The 21015-nt window shown below is 55.8% G+C and overlaps 5 protein-coding genes across 5 annotated transcripts; 4 read left to right on the forward strand and 1 right to left on the reverse strand.

Moving 5' to 3' along the window:
• Nucleotides 1–246: 246 nt before the first annotated feature.
• On the forward strand, nt 247–3108 carry COL26b_005202 (uncharacterized protein; the record flags this gene model as incomplete). Its single annotated transcript, XM_053178057.1, is given in 2 exon segments — nt 247–1335; nt 1351–3108. The coding sequence occupies 2 exon segments, from the start codon at nt 247–249 to the stop codon at nt 3106–3108; spliced, it is 2847 nt and encodes a 948-aa protein (XP_053038016.1).
• Nucleotides 3109–4294: 1186 nt separating this feature from the next.
• Nucleotides 4295–7367, reverse strand: COL26b_005203 (uncharacterized protein; the record flags this gene model as incomplete). The annotated part of the gene is made up of 3 exons (XM_053178058.1): nt 4295–6951; nt 7007–7150; nt 7322–7367. The coding sequence occupies 3 exons, from the start codon at nt 7365–7367 to the stop codon at nt 4295–4297; spliced, it is 2847 nt and encodes a 948-aa protein (XP_053038017.1).
• A 6508-nt stretch (nt 7368–13875) lies between these two features.
• On the forward strand, nt 13876–14671 carry COL26b_005204 (uncharacterized protein; the record flags this gene model as incomplete). Its single annotated transcript, XM_053178059.1, has 2 exons — nt 13876–14592; nt 14648–14671. The coding sequence occupies 2 exons, from the start codon at nt 13876–13878 to the stop codon at nt 14669–14671; spliced, it is 741 nt and encodes a 246-aa protein (XP_053038018.1).
• A 242-nt stretch (nt 14672–14913) lies between these two features.
• Nucleotides 14914–15187, forward strand: COL26b_005205 (uncharacterized protein; the record flags this gene model as incomplete). Its single annotated transcript, XM_053178060.1, has 2 exons — nt 14914–15065; nt 15118–15187. The coding sequence occupies 2 exons, from the start codon at nt 14914–14916 to the stop codon at nt 15185–15187; spliced, it is 222 nt and encodes a 73-aa protein (XP_053038019.1).
• Nucleotides 15188–18004: 2817 nt separating this feature from the next.
• Nucleotides 18005–19672, forward strand: COL26b_005206 (uncharacterized protein; the record flags this gene model as incomplete). Its single annotated transcript, XM_053178061.1, has 1 exon — nt 18005–19672. One exon carries the CDS (start codon nt 18005–18007, stop codon nt 19670–19672), a length of 1668 nt encoding a protein of 555 aa, XP_053038020.1.
• Between the last annotated feature and the right edge of the window lie 1343 nt (nt 19673–21015).

The following is a 21015-nucleotide window of genomic DNA, read 5'->3' on the forward strand; positions in this document are numbered from 1 at the left end:
TCGCCCTCCTCTCCCCAGGAAATATCTGCATCTGCAACTCATCGCACCCTTCCCTCTCCTCTCCCAGAGAGCCAGAGTGTCGTCAATCGCAAGCGAGACGTTGTCGCTGGCATAGCACCTCCGCTTCCTACAACTCCTCTGCCCACCTCACGCAATCGACAAGTTTCTACCGCCTCCTCAGTCAAGGCCATGGTAGCGAAGTTTGAGGGCGGTGGCTGCGACGACGCTCCTGACAAATTCGACACAATGGCAGATTTGATGAACGACGCGCCATCCTCGCCCATTGACAGCATCAAGACAAAGGCACCTGTCGATGATTCAATCAATACGGTCAGCTCTACGCTTGCTCCTAGCTCAACCTCTCGCGCAGGCGTTCCCAAGACCCAGACCATCGAAGAGGGTGAATTGGAGCTGCTCAAGATGCAGGAGTTCTACAAAACCGAGCCCCTCGCTCGTTGCTTGGATAACTATGTTCCTCCCAAGCGAAACAAGGAGAAGGTGAAGGTTCTTTTTATTGAGGAGGATGAAAGTGCTTCGATGCTGAAGGCGGCTAAGCTCGAGCTGCACAACACGCTCGCCAAGTCTCACGAGGCCTACGAGGAGCGCCACCCATCCGCCAAGGAGGAACGTCTACAGCGTGAGGCAGCTGAGGCATTCAAGAAGGGAGAGCCGTCCAAGAACAATGTCTCGAGCAGCACACCATCTGAGGCTAGCACCAAGTCCTCTCGTCGCGCCAAAAAGAAGGCTCTGCAGAAGGCCCAGAAGAAGGCAGAGAAGGTGGCAAAGCGCGAGGGCATCGATCCCATCGACCCGAAGCCTTCGTCTTCGACTACCACGCAGCCTCCCCAAAAAGAATGGACGCTGCGAGGCCAGTATCCCGAGACGTTCGCCAAGATCGACTATTGGCGGTCTCTACCTGATCCCGATGCGCCGCAGTCATCTTCTGCTACCCAGACGCCCGGCCTGGTCAATCAGTCTATCTCTAGCAAGGATCGGGCCCCTCGCTACGGCGCAGTTTCTCACGCGGCTTCTCACGACGATAGCCTCGCCAGCTCTGCCTCATCCTCCGCCACCTTGGTCCCTTCGCAGAACCAGTCGATCTCGGTCACGCCTGCTGACAGTCACTCGTCCGACAGCGATAGCACCGACTACGATCAGGACAACACCTCCCAGACTATCAATGAGTCCGATGAAGCAGCCATTCCGTCTTCCCAGGGTGCTAATAAGCCGATGAGCCAGCACTTCACTCAGAAGGTCGGCGCCGTGGTGAAGAAAGACAGCGAAGCCGGCAAAGGTGGAGAGGCATTCCCGTTCATCCAGAGAAACCCGGAGGAAGTTGCTGCGTTCTAGGGCGGCGTGCGCAACTACCTCCACATCTCAGATGACGAGCTCTCTGACGGTGAATCTGCGAAGGTCACAAAGGCCGTCGCGAAGCAGAAGGAGAAGAGAGACGCTGATCGCCAAGCTCATGAAGCCGTCAACGCTGCTCATGCCGCGGGTCGCATTGTTCATCTCGAGAATATCAAGTCAATCCGCGACCAGATCTCGACTAATGTGAAGAAGTCCGACATCAAGCCCGGCTTTGGAAATAAGGCTCAGCCTGCTCCTGCTTTTGACGAAATGGCTTACAGCGCTGACTCCATTGCCTGCCACACCTTGAAGCCGGCTCCCCTTCGGATTCCGTCGCGCACGAAGCAGCCTTCCGTCGAAGGCTCCGAGAAGAAGGAAAGGGTCACTCCTCGGACGCCGGCTGCTCAGCTCCCCGGCGAGCTCAAGGTAAACAAGGGCAAGCATCGCGTGGGAAATGTGCTTTCTGAGGCTCCTGGAATTGATGTTAGCGAGACTGGTATTCAGAACAATCGCAACCAAATTGCGTCTTCCACCCGTCAGAAGACTGGCTCCATCAACTTCAGCCGGCCCCAGAACAAGAATGGTCAAAACCACAAGCAGTCGGACGCTCCTTCCAACAAGTCCTCTTCCCCTGCCGGTGGTAAGAAGAACAAAGCTTCTGCCCGCGACAAGCGCGGGAAGAAATCGGCCTCCAGCGCTTCAGAGAAGGAGACACAGCCCGGCGGTTACCAGGTACCTTCCAGAGATGAGCTCAACAGCTTCTTCGGCACGAAGAACCAGCCTGGCCCGGTTGATGCCTGGCTCAAGGAGGCTGCATATCGTCAGAAGCGCAAGGAGGTTGAGGCCGCTGTCGCGGCCGCCAAGGCTGCGCAAGCTGCGAAGGCTTCGCAGGCTTCTCAACCCGCTCAAGTATCCCGGCCTACTACTCATACTTCTCATGTCGCTCAGAACTCAGATCGCCAGAGCTTTACTGCTGGCGACTACCAGGACCTGATCCAGGATGACTACAATGACCTGATCCGAGAGTCTCCTGAGAAGAAGCAGGCTACTCACACGCAGGGAGATACCTCTCGTGTCGTCTCTCAGACCGTCGACTTCAACGGCCAGTACCCCCAGACTCAGCAGCTCGCCGGAGCTCGTCACCATGGTGGTGGACCAGCGCTCCCGCCCACCCCCGCTTCTGCCTACCGGCCCCGCGTTGCCGCCGCCAAGACCACGGACGAGATGATGGGCGAGCTTGATGACTTCTTCGCTGAGGAGAACGATCACCTGTACGAGAAGCCCGGCCGCGCCTCGACTTCCACCGCTGGCTCTTCTAAGCAGCAGGAGCCCTGGGACGATCCTGCCTACAACGAGGAGGCTCTGCGGTACGGCTACGCCTACATGCAGAACAACCACACCCCTCTGCCCGACAACTTCGAGCCCGTCCCTCTGACCCGTGATCAGCGCCGCCAGGTCCTGGCCGCCAACAGCATCGCCGAGGCCGACTACCCCGTCCCTCCCGCCGGCTACCCTACTCCGGCTGGCCCTGCCGATGGCGAGAACACGCCTCCCTGCCCGACCCGCCCCCCTCCTTCCGTCCCTGCTCCTGGCACTGGCACTGGCACCGGTGGAGGCACTGGTCAAGGACGCCAGAGAGGAAGCGCCGAGCAGGTCCAGAGCCTCCGTCGAGCCCCTCGTCGCTTCCAGCGTGCCGCGACTGCTCCTACCTCCGCTCCCAAGAGCCCTGCTCCCGGCTACGACGACGACTGGTTCTAGATCACTCGATAAATCACTCGACTATGCCCCCTGCATTCTCGCTCATCTTGCTCTTTTGCAGTCTTAGCAGCAGGCACCCTAGTCTGGGCCCTCACACCTCGTCTTGGCCGATTGGAATGGCAATCTTATACGACGATAAGGATCGCGAGTCTACTTGGTATGGAAGCCTTCGAGTAATTGCACCTGGAATGGATCAGGGATGGAAAGGAAACGATAGGAAGGAAGGCCTTGGAATTTTTCTCTTGCATTTGTTGTTGGGTTACCGAAATAATTGGTCTTTTGTGGATTGACCTTTCGTTTGGGCAGGCATTTTTTGATATGCTTGCGCTTGTAACGCGAGGACGATTATGGAAAAGCAATAGGTAGTTCGGTAAAAAAGGCAGCAACAGCTCTATACTCTACTCTACAATGCGGTGTTGTGGTTTAGCGACATGGTGATGCGTCTTCGCCCCTGAGCGGTTTGTGAGCCATCAGTGAGTGCGGCAAGACCGTGCAGCACTCACATAATGTCGCACCCGGAAGATAAACATGGGCATCAATAGGGCATATCTGTCATCCGTGAGCTGGTTTGCACAGTGTACCATACACCTCGCGGGCTCAGAGTTCAGTTGTGGCTGGTCTGGCCACGAGTGCCCCCAGCACCAAGCTTGCAGCGCACACAATGAATCACTTATTCAGACAGCCAAGGCTTAGGAAATTGGTTGATTATCATCCACTATTCATGGCATGCGTACCCGCCGTCTTGGGGTATAGGAGGCTCCTTTTGCCGACTCCAGTCGTCGGCTTTTTTGCCTCAGGGCACATCAAGACTCCTCTTCCTAAACTTCCAAAAAGCCCCCTCCATCCCTACCTACTCCTGCGTATGTACAGCCCCATCCTGTGCTGCCACTTGAGCCCGCCACCTCTGATGGGGTCTGAACTCAGTGACCGGAAGGCAAGGAAAAGCTAAAAACAAAGGGAATAGCCTGTGTGTGTGAAAATTATCCGCTTGTATGTCCAGTGTCCACGGCCCTCGTTGCTGGATCTCTCTCGACTCTCTTCAAGCAGTCCCAAATACGCCGCCCCTATGCGGATTCGTGTCCCTCATACATGACAAAGGTATATATAGAAAGTTGCATGGTACAAGAAACGAAGGAAAAGGGAACCCAATTAAGCGCTGTGAACGACCTCACCACAATCAACATCCTCAAGCACTTTGTGGTGGTGCTCCAGCCACGCCGTTATTCTCCTGGTCAAAGGCCAACTTCCTTGCACTTGCCGGCTCAACCTTGAAGGTCGGCTTCTCCAGACCTGAAACTCCACTATCAGTCTCACCAAATGTGATGCCCAGGACATCTGGATTCTTCTTCGCCTCCAGTCGCTTCCTCTCCTCTTCCGCATCGTTGAGATTCATCAGTGCGGGTGGACGGTGGCGCTGTTGCTGAGCCTTGGCCAAGGAAATCGTCTTTTGTTGATACGTCGTTGTTATCGCCTGGGTATCATCTCGGTCGATCGTGGCCTTCATGAGGGCAGCCATCCACAGCCTGCCTTGCTTGAGGTTGGGGACAGCAAAGTAGTGGACGGTTGGCTTAGTGAAGTTGACAGCACGGGAGAGGCCTGCGCGCGGTGGGACAAGCTTGAAGATGAACATGGCGTCGTCGCCCTTCTCCACTGAGGAATCGTTGTGTGCCGCAGCGCCAGCACCAGTGAGTGTGGCATGGAGTCCAGTCAGTCGCTCGTTGTCAGCCGGGAGTACACGGTGGAAGGAGATGTCGATGAGGCCCTTCTCCTGGTCATCGTTCTCTGAGTAGTAGTAGGCCAGGCGACGTCCCTTGAGGACGAACAGTCTGGGTTTCCAGGTCGTCATGAGGTTAGAACTCTTCTTGCGCATCCAACCACTGTAATCTGCTTCTTTCACAGCCTCTGCAGGGCTGACCTTTTGCAGACCACGTTGGTAGGCACTGGTCTCCTTCTTGCCCTTCTTCCTGCTGCCCTTGCTTGCGATGGTGGTAGCGGTGCTCGGGCTCTTCGCAGCATCCGGCGAATCCAGCTCGAAGCTTGGCCCAGCTGAAGGAGTACTCGATCCGGTTCTAGCGGGCGAGTGCATAGGCGAGTCCGCCTTCAGAGGAGAGTCGACAGAGGATGTGATGACAGGTGAAGGGGAGGACATTTTGTTGCGGTCTCCAGAAACCGAATCGGAGATGGCACGGAGGCCAGTGACCTTCACGGAAGGCTTGACCACAGCAGACAACCATTCCGCATGAATGCCTTGGCGTGCTGCTGGAGACATTGGCGCTGGCGATTCGCGGGTCTTCGAGGTGGCGCCGTCGAGCTTGGTGACGCTAGGGGCTCCTGTGTCCTTAACCGGAGGTGCAGGACGGGCTGATTGAGTGGTGCTGGTCGAGGCAGTCCTCCTGTGGCTGTTGGACTGCAAACCGTAATACTTCTGGGCGGCTGGCGAAGCGACGGAGTCGCGGGTTGAGTCGATGCTGCCGAATCTAGAGTGTCTCGAGATGGCAGTTGCGCTGCGGACTCGTTGCTCGTCGGCGTAGCTGGCCGTGCTGTCACGCTTCTTAAGTACGTTTCGGCGTCGGCCGTCAACATCAGTGCCGCTGAAGTATCCGCGATCGGTGTCGAGATTAGAATACGGGGCATGGAGACCAGACTGCTGCATAACGTCTTGGAAACCAGTGGAGGAAAGCGGTCTCTGGGAAGCACTGCCGAGGGTCCAGTTCCTGTCGAATGAAGGCTGCTTCTTATGGGCCCCATCTGCTGCCTGAGGAAACGTCCCGCTCGTGGCTAACTTGGGTGTTACGGCATTGCCCATTGTCGTTCCTGTCAAACGGAAGTCGGTCGATGATGAGTGTCGGCGGGAGTGATGCAAATCCCTGACGGAGGCAGCCGAAGGTCGTTTCATGTGCGAAGGCCGCGTAGGGCTATCAGCAATGGGTGATACCGGTGATACCAGAGAGGTGTCCAACTTGGGCGTTTGGGAGAAGGACAACCGTTTGCTACTCAGTGACATGGACCTGTCGTCAACCGGTGTCATCCTGGGCATGGAGTTCGTCAGGGTATCCGCCCGACTCCGCGAACGCTTGGCATCTTCCGAACCGATCTCGCTACCGTAAGTCTGCGTCGTGCGTCTAGTCGCGACCCCGATATTGTTGCACTCGTCTTGAAGACTCTTAATCTTCTGCCACGTCTTGAGTCTCCTTCCGACGGAACCCAGCTCGAAGGCCTTGATGAACAGGGAGCTCTGGTCCATGCCCAAAAGGACTTCGCCGGAGATCTCCTGGTCTCGGAACACCTCGCAATGCGACTTCTCGACACCGACCGTGAATAGGTATTCGGCGACCTCGTCAGCCGACCAAGCCTCAACTTCCGACCGGCTGTGCATGCCCTCCTCCTCCTCGTCGGTCTCCTCACCATGGATGTATGATAAACGGTGGTCGATAGTGGCACTGTATTCGCTTCCAGAATCAGTTGGAGGGGCGCGCATTCCACCGTTGCTGGGCTTGGAGCGTAGATCGGTGATGTGCTCCTCGATGACATTAAGCGTCTCGTTCAAAACATGGTCTTGGTTCGTATTCAAACGGCCGAGGGAGGCTGACGGCGGATGGGCCACAGGTGGCGCACTCTCACTCGGAGGGACATCCTGCTTGATGCTGTTCAAGGGAAGGGTGACTGGAGCGATCGATTCGGCAGGGGACACGGGAGCCGGCGGAGGGGTGGGCGTGTCAGCCTGGTTATCAATCGGGGATGCAACGGATGGGTGCTTGGGTTCGTTTGCTCCTTCAGGGAGCGTGGCCAGCGGCTTCGAGAAATTATTCGTAGGAGACGTCTTCGGGGCTGGTCTGGTGTAGACTAGGAAGGGCAAATCAGTTGCGCGTCGTTTGCGGCGGGGGCCAGTCGAGCCTACCTTCGGGAAACAGGCCGCTGTTGCCGTTCACCAAATGCTTGCCAAGAAACCATCCATCGCCAAATTCATCGTCTCTCTCAATGAGTTCGACTCGGTCGCCCTTGGCCAAGCTCAATTCGTCGGAGCTACGAGCAATGAAGTCGTCTGCGACAAGAACACATCAGCTCAGAGAACGCGGGTCAGGGGGGTGAGTTGTGCTGAAGGCGGGGAGAAGATGAAGCTGCATGACGCGAATGCAGCGGCGGGCGGGACGAGGGCGGCAGGTGGGCTCAGGAGGAGCAAGTCAGTATGGGCGGATAGAGAGGATGGACGTACGTATGACGAGAAGGATATCGCCAACTTCAGGCCTTGGAGCAGCCATGTTGCCGACGATGCCAGGCGCCGCGACAGATGCGGGTGGCGTTTGCTGAAGAGAATGGTTTGTGACGGGATTAATACATAGGAGACGAAGTGCTGGCTGGGCAGCCTGGCCTGGGCTCGAGATGACTTGGGTGCGACGACCGGGGGGCGGAGAAATGCTGGCGAAGCGAAAAAAAAGCGGCAGAAGCCAGGGATTGTCAGTTGTTCGGCAGCTGGGACCAGGTATGGTAAGTGTGCGCAGTAGTGACCGCGCAAGAGCGGATAAGGTGAGGAGTCGATGAGGGTCTGGTGAGATTGATGGCGACCAGGGTGGTAGGGAGGAAAGGGAAGGAGGGAGACAGAGAGGTGTGTAAGGAGAGGAATTCGATGCCGCGACGATGGGCCCCCAAAAGGTGTGCGTGTGTGTTGTTGTTGTTGTTATTTTCTGGGATGCTGATGAGGGGGGGGGGTAATTTCACTGTCTTCACTTTTTCCCCCTTCCTTCAATCGCTGGTGCCCTTGTGTGTTTTTTTCTTCGTTCCCTTCCTTCCTTGGCTCGGCGCTCTTTCCCTTTCGCTTGTGAGTGAGGTTGAAGAAGCCGAAAGGTGGGCTGACAGATTGGACACGCAGCTGGCAAGAAAGTGGCGACGAATGCAAATAGAAAAGGGTCGTCGGTCGGCAAGGCACGCTGTAAGATCAAGTCCCGGTCTTGACGGCAGACGAGACCAGACCAGACCAGACGGGGAGGTAGAAGAAGTTGGAGGTTGGAGTTGCTCAAGACGGGCGCTGTGAGATGTGATTGGGGGACACTGGATTTGGCGTGGAGTGACGCTATTGGATCATTGCAACGCAAGTGTAAGGCGCATAGACGGTGCTGGGGATGTGGTGGAGGACAGACGAAGGGTGACGGTCCACGTCTGGGTCCAGGAGCCGCTGTCCCGTCCTGGTGCTGCGCGCTGCCTGCAACCTGCACAAGTGTCCTGCAGATTCTGCTGTTGGCTGAGAGGTGCACCGAGGCCGTCCCGTTGACTGGGGGTACCGCCGCACCTTAGTGTCTTTTGTCCAGGGGTTCCTCAGGCTCAGGGCCACCTCGTAATTAGGTGGTCACAATCCCGTTCTCCGAGGCGGATGTCTTGGACAATGTCTTGGATGTCGAATTGACTGTCGTGGAGCTGCGTGTGTGGTTTGGACTTTGGGAGTTCCTGTGTCTTGCGCCTGGCGAACGAACTGCCAGACAGAAGTCTAATTGCAGCTGTCGGCCGAATGGACAGCGACTGCGAGTGCGAGATCTTAATGCACTGAATCACAGGAGCAGATGAAGGTCTGCAGGTACCGTACCAGGCGTTGGCCAGGCTGTTGGTCTAAGTGTACCTAGGTAAGAAGCTCGAAGTCCTGTGCTTCAATGCGGTGTCGTGGCCTTGGAAACCAGAGACAACCTGAAATGTCTTGGTATTGGGCCCCAGAAGGAAGGAATGGAAGGACCCCCAAAGAAGGAAGGGGTCGTTGTCGGTGGTGGCCCGTGTAACGAAAGCTGACGATGCTATGCGATGCGATGCAATGTGCGCGAGGCACGGCGGGGAGGACGGAGGACGGAGGACGACGACGGGGACGGGTGCGTCTGTGGACTGGCCCTGTAGGTAACCTGCCTAACTGGCTGGCTGGACGTACGGATACCGAGCGGTCAGACCGGGCTCAGAGCTGCGCAGAGGAACTGGTGCCGCACGCCGAGCGGACTTGTAGGTCGTCAGGGCGATAATCTGCTGCACGTTATGCGGACCTAGAGGTTTGCGACCTGGAGTAGACGGATGAGATCCCGGAGAGGGGAGACGTGTAGGCGCTATTCTTCTTATTTATTCAGGAGGCGAGGTCGAGGCAAGGAGATGCCACTAATTAGCCAGTTTGAGGCTGTAAAGGGGACGAGAACGCGAGGATAAAGAACAGCCTTTGGTTGAGGATGTGGCTGCCAGAGGCGCCTCAAGCTAAAGTCAACGGGCGCCGGGTGGGGGAGGATAGGTAGACAGTGAGCTACCGGTAGATGCCCTGGTCCTACCTGGGTCACTAAAGCAATTCGGTCTTGTCCGTTTCTCGTGTTATCCCGCCTGGGCAGGTCCCTTAAAACCCGTGATAATGATGGGGAGAGGTGAGATGGAGTGTGCAATGAATGTGTTTGGATGTTGTTCTTGCCGTCCGGAACTGCTGGGGAATCACAAATAGAGTTCGTTGCTGCAAGCCGCAGATGGCGAATGACTTTGCAGATTTGCAGATGGCAGGCAGGTCTTCACCACGGCCTGGCACTATTCCGACTCCTCTGGGTTTTGTTTCGTCTTTCATTTGTTTCCCTGTCCATGATGAATCCGCGTCGTCGTCCGTCCGCCAACTTCAATACCCGTGAACCACTTCATTTCGACGCTCTCGGTGCTTACGTCTCCTGCGTTTCTGCCGTTGCTGGTACACGCATGTCCCGGCCCATCCCTTGCGTAAGGTAAGGTAGATGACCGAACGCACACTGGTGTTCATGTCCGCCCACGATCCCCCGCCTTGCTCCGAGCCATCGGCGTCCTCGAGCCGTCACCGGTTTCGCCATGGCCAAAGACAAGACCGAACACGCACCACAAGACCCAGGTCTACCAGGACTTTCCTCGCGGGTGCACTGCGAAGGATTGCATCTCCCGCGGGCTGGTTCCCCGGCTCTGCAAGGGTGACCTAGAGCACGAAAGCCGGGCCCTCTGCCAGATGAACCAATCATTCCGCCCAAGCACATCGGTTAACACCTCGTCTGCAAGGTGATGCTGGCCTCGTCGCTGCATTTCATCTACTTATTTTTTCTGTCATGAGCGCGTCCCGCCGTAATCACGGCAGACCCGCGAAATTGACAAGCCAGGGCACGCTGGAAGGTGTTCAAACTCACGTGTTGACCAGTCTTCAAGTTCCACAAGCCGGCGGCCGAGCAAAGCCTCCAGTCCACAAGCTGTCTGATAATGCAGCCACATCACGTACTCACTCGTAAAAGGTAAAGGTTAGGTACGGGGATGGGGTGGCTGGCTTACCTAATGAGCAGCTTGAACAGAGATTCGACTCTACTCTTGACGCTTGGAGCCCAGATGCATCCAAACCCCCAGGTCAAGCAACCAAGCAAGCACCTCAATCGGGGCTAGTAAAAGGGGACCATCGGGGGCGTTTCTCCAACTGGCCAGCTTTCACCGTGATCCGTATGAGATAATAAGGGCCCTATGATCCGCGACCCCAACAACAACCACCCTCCGAGATGGGTATGCGAAAGTGCAAAAATGGCGTGCACTACCTGATGGACCTATAATAGAGCTGTATGGTACTAATGATAGACACGCGAACGCCGAACTGGTGGTGTGCGGTGTCAAGCTAAAGGTGCGGCATCAATAGAAACAAACACCTTGACAAGTCGAGGGCCAGCGAAACAAAGGACACACAAAGAAACGTTCTTGTCGCCACCTGACACTTGCACCGTCTTTATCCCTCACAAATGTATGACTGCACATTGTCAATGATGAGCCAAGCCTCGAGAGCTGGGATGTGGACGCAAGGGGGGTAAGGTGATTGGGGGATATCAGGGGATGACCATACCTTGAGAGAGAAAACAACTCGGAAATCGGATTGTGTTGCGGGAATCTGGGGCGCAGAGGGAACATTGTATTGTGCTCGATATGCTTCCAGCTGCAAGCCATGATTCAAGGTGCGAGAATCCCGTCGAATTCTGGCTATCTGTACATGCGTACATGCAGAAAGTCAATCACATCATACGTGCTGATTACAACGATGGAAGGAGGTAATGAAGCGGCTGCGTTTGTGACTGGTGGTTCGACGTTATCATGACTCCATATTTACATGTCCATTGAGACGTCCTAAGCATGATGCTTTCTTTTTCCCTACCTAGTCTTGTCCGCAATCAGGAAAGTGTCTCGTCGCGCTTCGTCAGAACCCCCAAAATTGGCCTATTGCGTGCAACATGCTAACGGGCTGCAGCAGGTGGGAACATGTGGTCGCCCGAAGGCCAAGTTGCTGAACACCACAGCAAACAGCCATACTGCAATCTTCCATTACCAGCTCTGCCTCCCTCCCTCGGAGTTGGGGAAGCTTGCCGTATATCCGAATGGATACAGAGGCTGGTGCAGGTCACAGTGGGAAAGCTAGAAAAACTACTTTTTATTTTCCCTATGAGATTGACTTTGAATTCGAATGCGGCAGCGCAGGTCAGTGACAGAAATTCGTGATCCCATGTTGAAAAGGGACAGCGCTGTGCCCCAATCAGAGCCCGACCCGTCCTGCCCGCGTGCGGCTAGTGCGCAATAGGACTAGAGGACCTCCACCACCTGCCAAGGTCCCCCAGTCGCGGGCAGCCTTAGCCTACCACCTCAGCAAACACCACCTCACCTTCCATCCCACTCTAAATCTTACGCTGTTTGACTGTGGCTTTCTCAGCGCCGTGTGAAAGCTGGGCTCTCATCGTTTGGGTGCACCGTGCACGTACCCTTCGGCCACCACCACCACCGCTTCACATTTGGACAATAAGGTACGGCTGTCTGACATTACCTTACCCGCGTTCAGAATACCTTCCGACGACCATCTCTCCTCACCGACGACCGTCATCCGACGCCGCATCGCCCTAACACCTGCCATCGACCCCGAGTGCACGTTTCGTCTAGATCGACGGTTGAGTGATTTGCGAATTCCCTTGGCGCCTCAAACTTCACGATCACCAGGGGGCAGGCGACACGGCCAGTCGTAGCCTCCTGGAAAACCTCAGAACGCGACAAATCCGAGCTCCAGATCGCGAAACCCATCAAACAACCCGTTCGAGAAGCACCTTTCCGAGACGTACAACCACCCGTTGCTCCTGCCCTCCTGGCAAATACACCCACGGTCTGCAGAGGTATCCAAATCTGGACGAAAAAAAGGGACAGAAAAGGCAGTCGCTCTGGACCGATTTTTGTCACAGTGCGACCCGTGACGGCAACGACGCCAGCCTCGCCTTCCCCCGAATCCATACCTAGGGACTGGCTCTGCTCCTCGCTACTTCCAGACAACATCTAAGGAAACCCGCGTCACTATTGCCTCTTAAAAGGCTCAAGTTTCTTCGACGCATCGGGACCTAGTCCTCATGGTGGGCATTCAACCCCCCCTCATCTCATCGCAGCTGTTGACCAAGACCCTCCAGTCTCGTCGAAGGTTCTCATCCGACCCCGCTGCGTCGTCGCCGCAAACCTCCTGAACGAGCCAACACTTGGGAAATGACGCCGCAAGGTGGCCAGCAAGATTCGGTCGGCGGTTTTATGTCAGGCGCGCGCGTCGCTGCCTCGAACTCAACCCTCAACGCCTGGATGGGCCGTCGACAAAAATCGTGGATGACTTCACAACCGGGCGCTTCACCGTCAACCTCGACCTGCCAGCATGAAAAGTCCGGTCGCTTGGGAAGACCACCCTCTCGGTCCCAGCATCCTCCACCACAAGATACCACGAACCCGACCCCCTCGACTCACGACAACGTCTCGCCGCAAACCGCTAGACCCCCTAATACCACACAACCCGATCCTGAGTTCTTGCCTACCTCCGAGCTCGGCAAACAGACACTGTACGCTACCACCCCTCTGTCTACAGACGATTTTCTTTTCTGACTGTTCATTTGCAGTGATAGTGCGGCCGCTCTCCCCTCTCCAGCCCCGACTGATCAACCGAGTCCGCCGACTCCAGCGTCGAACCAGCTTCAGCAGCAGACTCGAGATCAGGACCGTCAAAGCCCCGGTTTTGTTCTTAGGCCAAGCAACATCGCGGCTGGCGTTGCCGAATTCTTTGCGCAACAAGCTGCTGCCAATCGTCCCCCAGAGATCCTAGGCGGAGGAGGAGCGCCCTCTGGGCAAGAGGCGTCGAATACGGACGACTATTCAGGATCGATGTTCGCACTCAATGAGAGTGATGTCAGAGATGTCGAGGTTGCTCTTAGCGGTGCTTCACCATCGCTGCAAAACCGATCTGCAACCCAAATACCCGCTCTCCAGAGCCCTGGAATACAAGAAAGAAGGCCAAGCGCGGCATCAATGCCAGAACCGCAAACTTATCCAGGCCAACCTTCGAATCCCGCCGTGCAGAATAGTTCCCCGGCTTCAAGTGTTACTCAACAACCAGTTCCACAGCAAGTTGTTTCTCAGCATGCTGTCTCTCAGCAGGCCGCCCCTCCGCTTCCGCCCGCAGCGCAGAACATCAACCAAGCAGGAATCGCAAACTGTTTACGCCCTGATGTAATGTCTCTTCAGCTCGAGAAGATTGTCCAAACATGTGTTGGTCAAGCGAATTCAACTCCTGATAACACAACGGGGCCTAGACTCAAGCTCCTCAAAGACGCTATTGAAGTGGGCGATTACTTCTACATTGCGTTGCATCAGCTTCTTTGTTCTTGGTCTTCCAGCAGGGAATGGGTAATTCACACTCTTCAGATAGACCCCTTAGTGGCAGATGGCGGCATGAAGGTTGTGCAGAACACTCTCAGAAGAAACGACAACATGGCAAAGGAATTTGTCTTCTTGTTCGCCAACTTCCCGGAGTCACCCAGGTCAGGCTTGTGGAATCTGCCCTTCTATCGACAGCACATCGACAACGTTGGTGTGTTTCTCCGCTGTCTTCACAGCCAGTGGAATCGGGTCTTGATCCCGACTATGAAACCTGACAACGGCAGAGGCTATCCTATTCTCGCGACTGAGCTGCACTATCAACTGAGGCTTCGGTCTCCTGTGCTCGAGCCTGTGATCTTCACCGTCACACGGAGGCACATGGGTATTGCGGATGGTCCTGTTGCAGACAAGATGCAACAGCTGTTCCAAACGGACCTGAAGACCGACTATTCTAGGATGTCAGAATCGGATCAGAGCAACCTGAGAGACACGTTGATCAAGCGCTACAAACAACTTGTGCGCGAGTACCGGCAGTCTCAATCTTCTCCCCAAGCACCATCCTTCATGTCTTCAGCACAGTCGATGCCAGCACTAACGGCGCCGACCCCGATGCCTTCTAATGTGGCAATGACGCCGGCCATGGTCAGACAACAGCAGATGATGAACAACGCAAGACGTCTTTCAGCTGGTTATCCCGGCACCCAGCTCACTGCCCCAAATCTGAATGCTCCTGAAGGGTTCGATATGTACCCATCTCCTGCAGCCCCGGGTAACTTCTCTCCTATTCCGCCGCAATACACCCTTCACAACCAAGGTCGAGTGGCCCAGGTTCGTGGATTGCAGATGCCCATGCCACAAAACATTGCGCGAGCGCCATCAACAGGGTCTCAGCTCAGCCAGCCCCTGACTCCGGCAGGCTCTCCTCTTCATGCCAATACGCAATTGCCGAACACGGGGAGGGTAGTGCAGACCCGAGGACAGACGTCGCCAGTTCTGCAAGCACCTCCTAGCGGGCTTTCTGTGTCGATGCCGACTGTGTCTTCTCCCACGCAGATGACATCTGGTCCCCATAGCCCAGCAGTGAACACACATTCTGGGTTCTTACCTCCCAATGGCTATCAAGGGCCGCGGGTGCCATATCAACAAACGATGCAACAGCAGATGCAAGCACAACAGTTGCAAGCCCAGCAGATGCAAGCCCAGCAGATGCAAGTTCAGCAAATGCAAGCCCAGCAGATGCAAGCACAGCAGATGCGGCAGGCGAATCGTTTCAACTATCAACTCCCCAGCCAAGTCATGGGGTCAGCATCGCCAATGAACATGGCCACGCCTCAGTTTCATCAGATACCACAGCCATGGCCCCCTCAAGGTGCTACTCAACAACTTCCACCAAGGCCGCTTCAGGGTGCTACTCATCAAATAACACCAAGGCCGGTACACAGTGAATCTACAGGTCTGCCGAGTCCAATACCTTCAAGTATTCGGGGGAGGGCACCAGCGCCGCGGCCCAAAGGCGCCATCTTTCGACCGCCTCAACAACATGTTCCTCTGGATCAGATACCACATACTCCGCACGAACCGAAGGCTTTGGCCAATTCTCTACACCAGGTCGACGTCCGAAGCCCTAGACGAGTGCCACGAGAACTCCCCATGAAAGATGACCCGATGCCCCCGCAAAGACACTATCAATCTGTCAAAAGTCTGGCATTGGGCCCCGTAGCAACAACCCCTCGCTGGGAGTTGCACAAATTTGATTTTATGGTTCCAGATGGTGTCTTTGACAGGCTCTGCACAGATCGTTTCCCGATCGGCCAGCAGATTCCTGTTTCGCAATACTTCAATGGCTCTCTTCGATATCGTCTCCGTCTCTGCGCCATACGTCTGAAGCAAGGCCAGGAAACAGTACCAGAGGCCGCTTGGGCCGTGGCCCCCACGTATTGGCCCGATCACATCTCCGTCGTGGTCAACAAAAGGGTCATGAAGATTCGTCGCAAGCAGCACAACGGCCAAGACCAGCCTGTGGAATTGACAAGACATCTTTGTAGAGGGAGCAACGCTATATCTGTCAGCATAGCCCCCCAAGCTTGTGCGCGGAAGGCGGCAGACACGACCTACTTTATGGCTGTCGAAGTCGTCGAAACCCTCAACCACCAGAGCATCTTCAATATGGTGACGCTTAGAGGCGTCATACCTGTTGACTCAACCAGAAAGCTCATTCAGGACCGTCTGAAGCCTCCACAGAACGACGGGGATGATGAGCTGGCTGTTGTGGGCAGCGACCTCAGTATCGATCTAGCTGATCCATTCAGCTCTACCATATATGAGATTCCAGTGCGCGGCGCCGCATGCACGCATTTGGAGTGCTTCGATTTGGGCAATTGGCTGAACAGCAGGCCGTCCAAGCCCATGTGCACATCCCACGGTAACAGCTGCAACCGGCCCTGTGGCGGTAATGAACTTGGCCCCGAGCCATCGCTGGTGGACAGATGGAAGTGCCCTGTTTGCGACGGGGATGCTCGGCCTTACAGCTTGATGATGGATAGTTTCATGGCGGAGGTGCGGAAAAAGCTAGAGGCTGACGGGAAGCTCCATACGAAAACGATATTTGTGGCAGCGGATGGGACGTGGAGGCCAAAAGTGGAAGAGGCCGGAGATGACGAGGGCGACGATGCAGAGGGTGTACCTGGAAGGCCGCCAGCAAAGCGCGCGAGGACTGGGCCGTCGCCCGCCGAGGCACCGCCGATTGAGATCATTGAGCTGGATTGAGGATATGCATAAGTTTGAGGCCATTTTGGCGCGGGATTACTAGCGGCATACGGGATACGGCGTTTATGAATCCCATCCTCAGACGAGGCACTCGGGATGGAGTTTGCTTTTTGCTATGGCATCGGGGGTGCCGAAATGATACCACCTACAACATCTGGGCGTTGTAGGAATACGCAGAGGTGATTGAGCCTCGATGAGGATTGAAAGATTCATGTTACTAGTTTTGGCGCCCTGTGCACCGGGATGGTCGTTCTAGAGGGACACAGACGATGTTCCTTCGGGACAGAAGCGGAGGGGACATGGGCAGTTATCACAGCGACAGTAGGAATAGACCGATCAGCGCCATATCCGAAGTGGACGGTATTTGAATGTTCTTCATTTTGTGAAAGTTATCAGCCGGAAGCTCGGGATAGCCAGGCAAACTAGTTTGGGTTGGGTGCACGTCTCATGACCAACGGAACGCCCAAGATTTGGCAGCGGCGTCTATTTAAGGTGCGACTGAGGTCGGCAGCGTCGGCAAGAGCAGGACCGGGACTCCCTTAAGTTAGGTCGGGTCGGGCAGACAGTGCAGCAGTGCTCCAATCCAAGAAACGGTAGTGATTGGGCTAAATCCCCATGACATCAGCCCTGCCAGACTTCACTTGCCATGTTTCCTCGGATTGAATACATGCCTACAACTACGCAGTATCTGTAATTGTCAACTCATCGAGCCAATTGTCACAGTGTTGCGTCGTCCGTTCCTCTGCGCTGCGACTGCCCAACTTTGCCGAGGCCCGTACATACCAGGCACGTTTGACATCTAGGGTGCCTGCTCTCGTAACATCCAAACATCCATTAGCTTCACTGCTTCAGACGAGCAGCTTGAAGCTTGCGCCTCACAGCGTCCCATCCTAAGTCCCTGAAGTCTCTGGCCCCGAGGCAGGTCAGCCAAAGCAACCATACAACTGCGACGGGTTTCACGCCCTTCCATCAGCTCCGGCAACGAGGCTTGGTGAGAGAGGCTCAGCCACGCGTCTACGTCGCCTCTCAAGCCCTCACGCAGGGTGTCAAAAATCTTGGCTTTGTTTGCCGTTCCGACGACCCTCATTCCAATTTCAGGGACGTCGTTTTGAATCGAACCCAACTTTTTTTTTTCTCCCTTCCCCTCACCACACAATTAACTCTATGCGCCTTGGCTATCTGACCTCACTTTCGACACGCTTCAACGACCGCGAAAAAAATACCTAAAAAAAGGTCCACCCCACTCTGCCCCTCCTTACCTTAGGTACCTTACTTGCCGACTCGCAAACAAAAAGCTATCGCTCGGGTGCGGTGCGCTCATTCCAGGTGAAAGGACCTGTTTGAGGCCATTTTCACTCACCGTCGTTCGTCATTGATACTATTGACGTTTGGGGGATCACCAGCCACATCATTCTGCGACGGAATAGAAATTAGGCGACCGCAGACCACTCAAAAAGTGGACTGAGCGGACACCATGTCGATCCGCATAGCGCTCGACAACCAGCCCGAGTTCTACACCAATCTCGACAACCTCGCTGGCCGCGTTGTGTTGCATCTCAGCCGCCCCGAGCAGATTGGTGGCATCATTGTCAAGCTCGAGGGCGAGTCCAAGACGGCCCTCGGATTGCCTCAGAATTACGATGACCGCACTCACCCGCGCCTGCCGCCCGGAGGCGGCCCCGGAAGTATCGCTAGCGAGAACCACAAGATTCTCTACCGGGTAGCGCAAGTCTTTCCAACCTACGAGGAAGATCTCGGCGGCGGAAGCTCCTCTATGAGCGGGAGCTACGTCATCCAGGGCGGCCAGCATGAATTCCCCTTCAAATTCAAGCTCCCCATCAACAATGCCTGCAGCGACCCCGTCGCCATGTCCAAAATCGGTGGTATCGGCGGCATGGGGGGCTTCGGTGCGGGCATCGGTCCGTTCGGACTCGGAGGTGCCAGGGTTATGGACGGCAGTAAGCAGCTGTTCCTCCAGCATGTCACGAAGACCCTGCCTCCGTCGTTCACCGGCTTCCCCCGGCAGGCAGAGGTGCGCTACTACCTCAAGGTCACTATCCAACGGCCAGGCTTTCTCAAGGAAAACTGGCGGTACCAGATTGGCTTCAAGTTCATGCCCATAGAGCCGCCCCGGCCTCCGAAGACGTCTCAAGAAGCCTACGCACGTCGGCCTTTCACCTTCAAGCCGCGACCTCAGGGTCTGCAGAAGAAGAAGAGCTCCCTTTTTGGCTCCGGCAGGGACGACAGCGCACCTAGCAACGGTGACGCTGTTCCCCCGTCCATTGAGCTCTCTGCGCGTTTACCCCATCCCTCGATTCTGACCTGCAACCAACCTCTCCCGCTACGTCTCATCGCCAAGAAGCTCATACCCTCACACGAACAAGTCTTTCTCACCTCAATCCAAATCGAGCTGATCGGCAAGACTCATGTCCGGTGCCACGACCTCTTTAACACGGAAGTAAGCAGATGGGTCGTCGTGACCCAGACAGGCCTCAGCGTGCGCCTCCTGGACGACCCGACCTCGGACGACCTCACCCACGAGTCCATCATCCCAGACGACCTCTGGCGCAACATCCCGCTACCCAACACCGTTGCACCTAGCTTTGTCGCCTGCAATCTCCAGCGACACTATGAACTCGACATCCAGCTGGGTCTCTGCTGGGGCAAACCGCCATCCACGCGAACGTTCTTGGGCTCGAACAAGGAAAACCCCGCCGCGCAGTCCATTTTCCTCCCGTTGCACTTCTCCAAGGTTCAGGTATACTCTGGCATTGCGCCGCCGCCGCAGTTGCTCGAGGCTCTAGCAGCACAAGCCAACCGGCCGTCCGCAGCAACAATGAGCCTGCCTCCGAGATTACCGCCTCGTACTTCACAGTCTGCACCCATCACCCATACCATGGGCCGTGGCCAGCAGCAAAGGCCTCAAGCGCCTCAGCAACCGCACCCACCGGCCGCGGCAGCACCGCAGTATGACCCATTATACCCTCCCCAGATGGGAACACCGGGTGCTGCGGCGTTCGACGACGCACCGCCGAGTTACGACGAGGCACTGGCGGCAGGAGCAACAGGACCGGAGGAGAGACCTGCGTACAGCGGCGTTACGAACGAGAATGCGCCGAGTCAGATCCCCGAGAAGAGTTAGCCCACGCTTGTTGCATTGAGACTTGAGAGATTGGGCGCGGGAAGGTTTAGACAGAGGGTTGGGTTTAATGATTAATGACCGGAGAGCGGTGCCGGATGGACGAGACAAGACAGCGACGCCACCACAGAAAGAGTTCAGAAGGGGGTTTTGTGTTGTTTAAGCCTTACTATACCTTGAGATGAGTCCGTGGGCTCGCCTAGTCCATGAATAGATTGAATTTTCTTCATCCTGAAGAAGCCAGTATGAAGTCGAACGTCTGGCATAGGGCAGTTAAACAGCAGTTGACAGTCCATGATGGAGACAAGACAACTTGGAGGTGTCAGCTTAACAGCATGCCGAGGCGGGCAAACCCCTGGTCAACCATTGCAAGCCCGCCAAGAGAGTGCCGTGATGCCAACTGACCAACATGCACCGACACCAGCTCATGTGCGCCATGCAGACTTGGTTCCTTCCCGTCCACGTCGGTGAGAACACGCACACGCCCAACGGGCTTCAGGAACACGCAAAAGTCCGCCGCAGGTGGCGTAGCGGACCGCCTCGGGAGGATGACCCTCCCCGTCTGAATACGGCAACCCTCGCCCGCCCAGTCCGAGATGTGATTCAATACAAGAGGAGATATCAAATCAGAGGCGGAGGGCAGGGCTCGCGATGCGATCGCCCGTTGTCCGGTCCAAAGATCTACGAGATCTTCCAGGCACGCACCGCACCTACATGGCCACACCGACGACAACGACAACGAAAACAAGCAAGCCACCCCTGCTACCAACAGATGTTGAGATGTGATCACATATGCTCTGTCTTACGCATTCCGTATACGGATATTGCCCACGGAGGGAAGATTCACAAGGGACGAGAAAAAGGTGACTCAATCAAGCTTCCCGTCGGCATAGACGCCGGCCGTCGTGTGTGAATGAGGCACAGCGCGGCCAATCAGGGCTCGACAAACGAACATATTATTGTTTGAGCGAGAGTGGAGGCTGGGCGGGCGTGTTGGTGGTCAGTATGTTGTTGGTTCGAAGCCCACTGTGTGCTGTGCTTTGTGCTGGAGTTGGAATCTTGCCTGGACGTATGTTTTTTTCTACCGGGGTTGAATGCAGGCAGGGTTGCGCGTGTGTTAGCCTACCTTGGTTGGTCTGGATTTTACGACCGGACTGGAATGACTGGTAATGTGAATGGTAATGAATGGCGGTGTTGGTGTTGTTCTTCGGCTGTGATAAATTTGCGAGGTTCTCGGTCAACATCCACCTGTATTGGTGCATTCTATCCGGGGATGTTCCAATGGTGCAAAGCTCATTTCGCTGGGCTTGGATTTTGGCAATGGCTAATCATTCAGATGGATGACC

This window comes from Colletotrichum chrysophilum, assembly GCF_026319265.1.
Source record: "Colletotrichum chrysophilum strain AFK26 chromosome Unknown scaffold_34, whole genome shotgun sequence".
Taxonomy (NCBI): domain Eukaryota; kingdom Fungi; phylum Ascomycota; class Sordariomycetes; order Glomerellales; family Glomerellaceae; genus Colletotrichum; species Colletotrichum chrysophilum.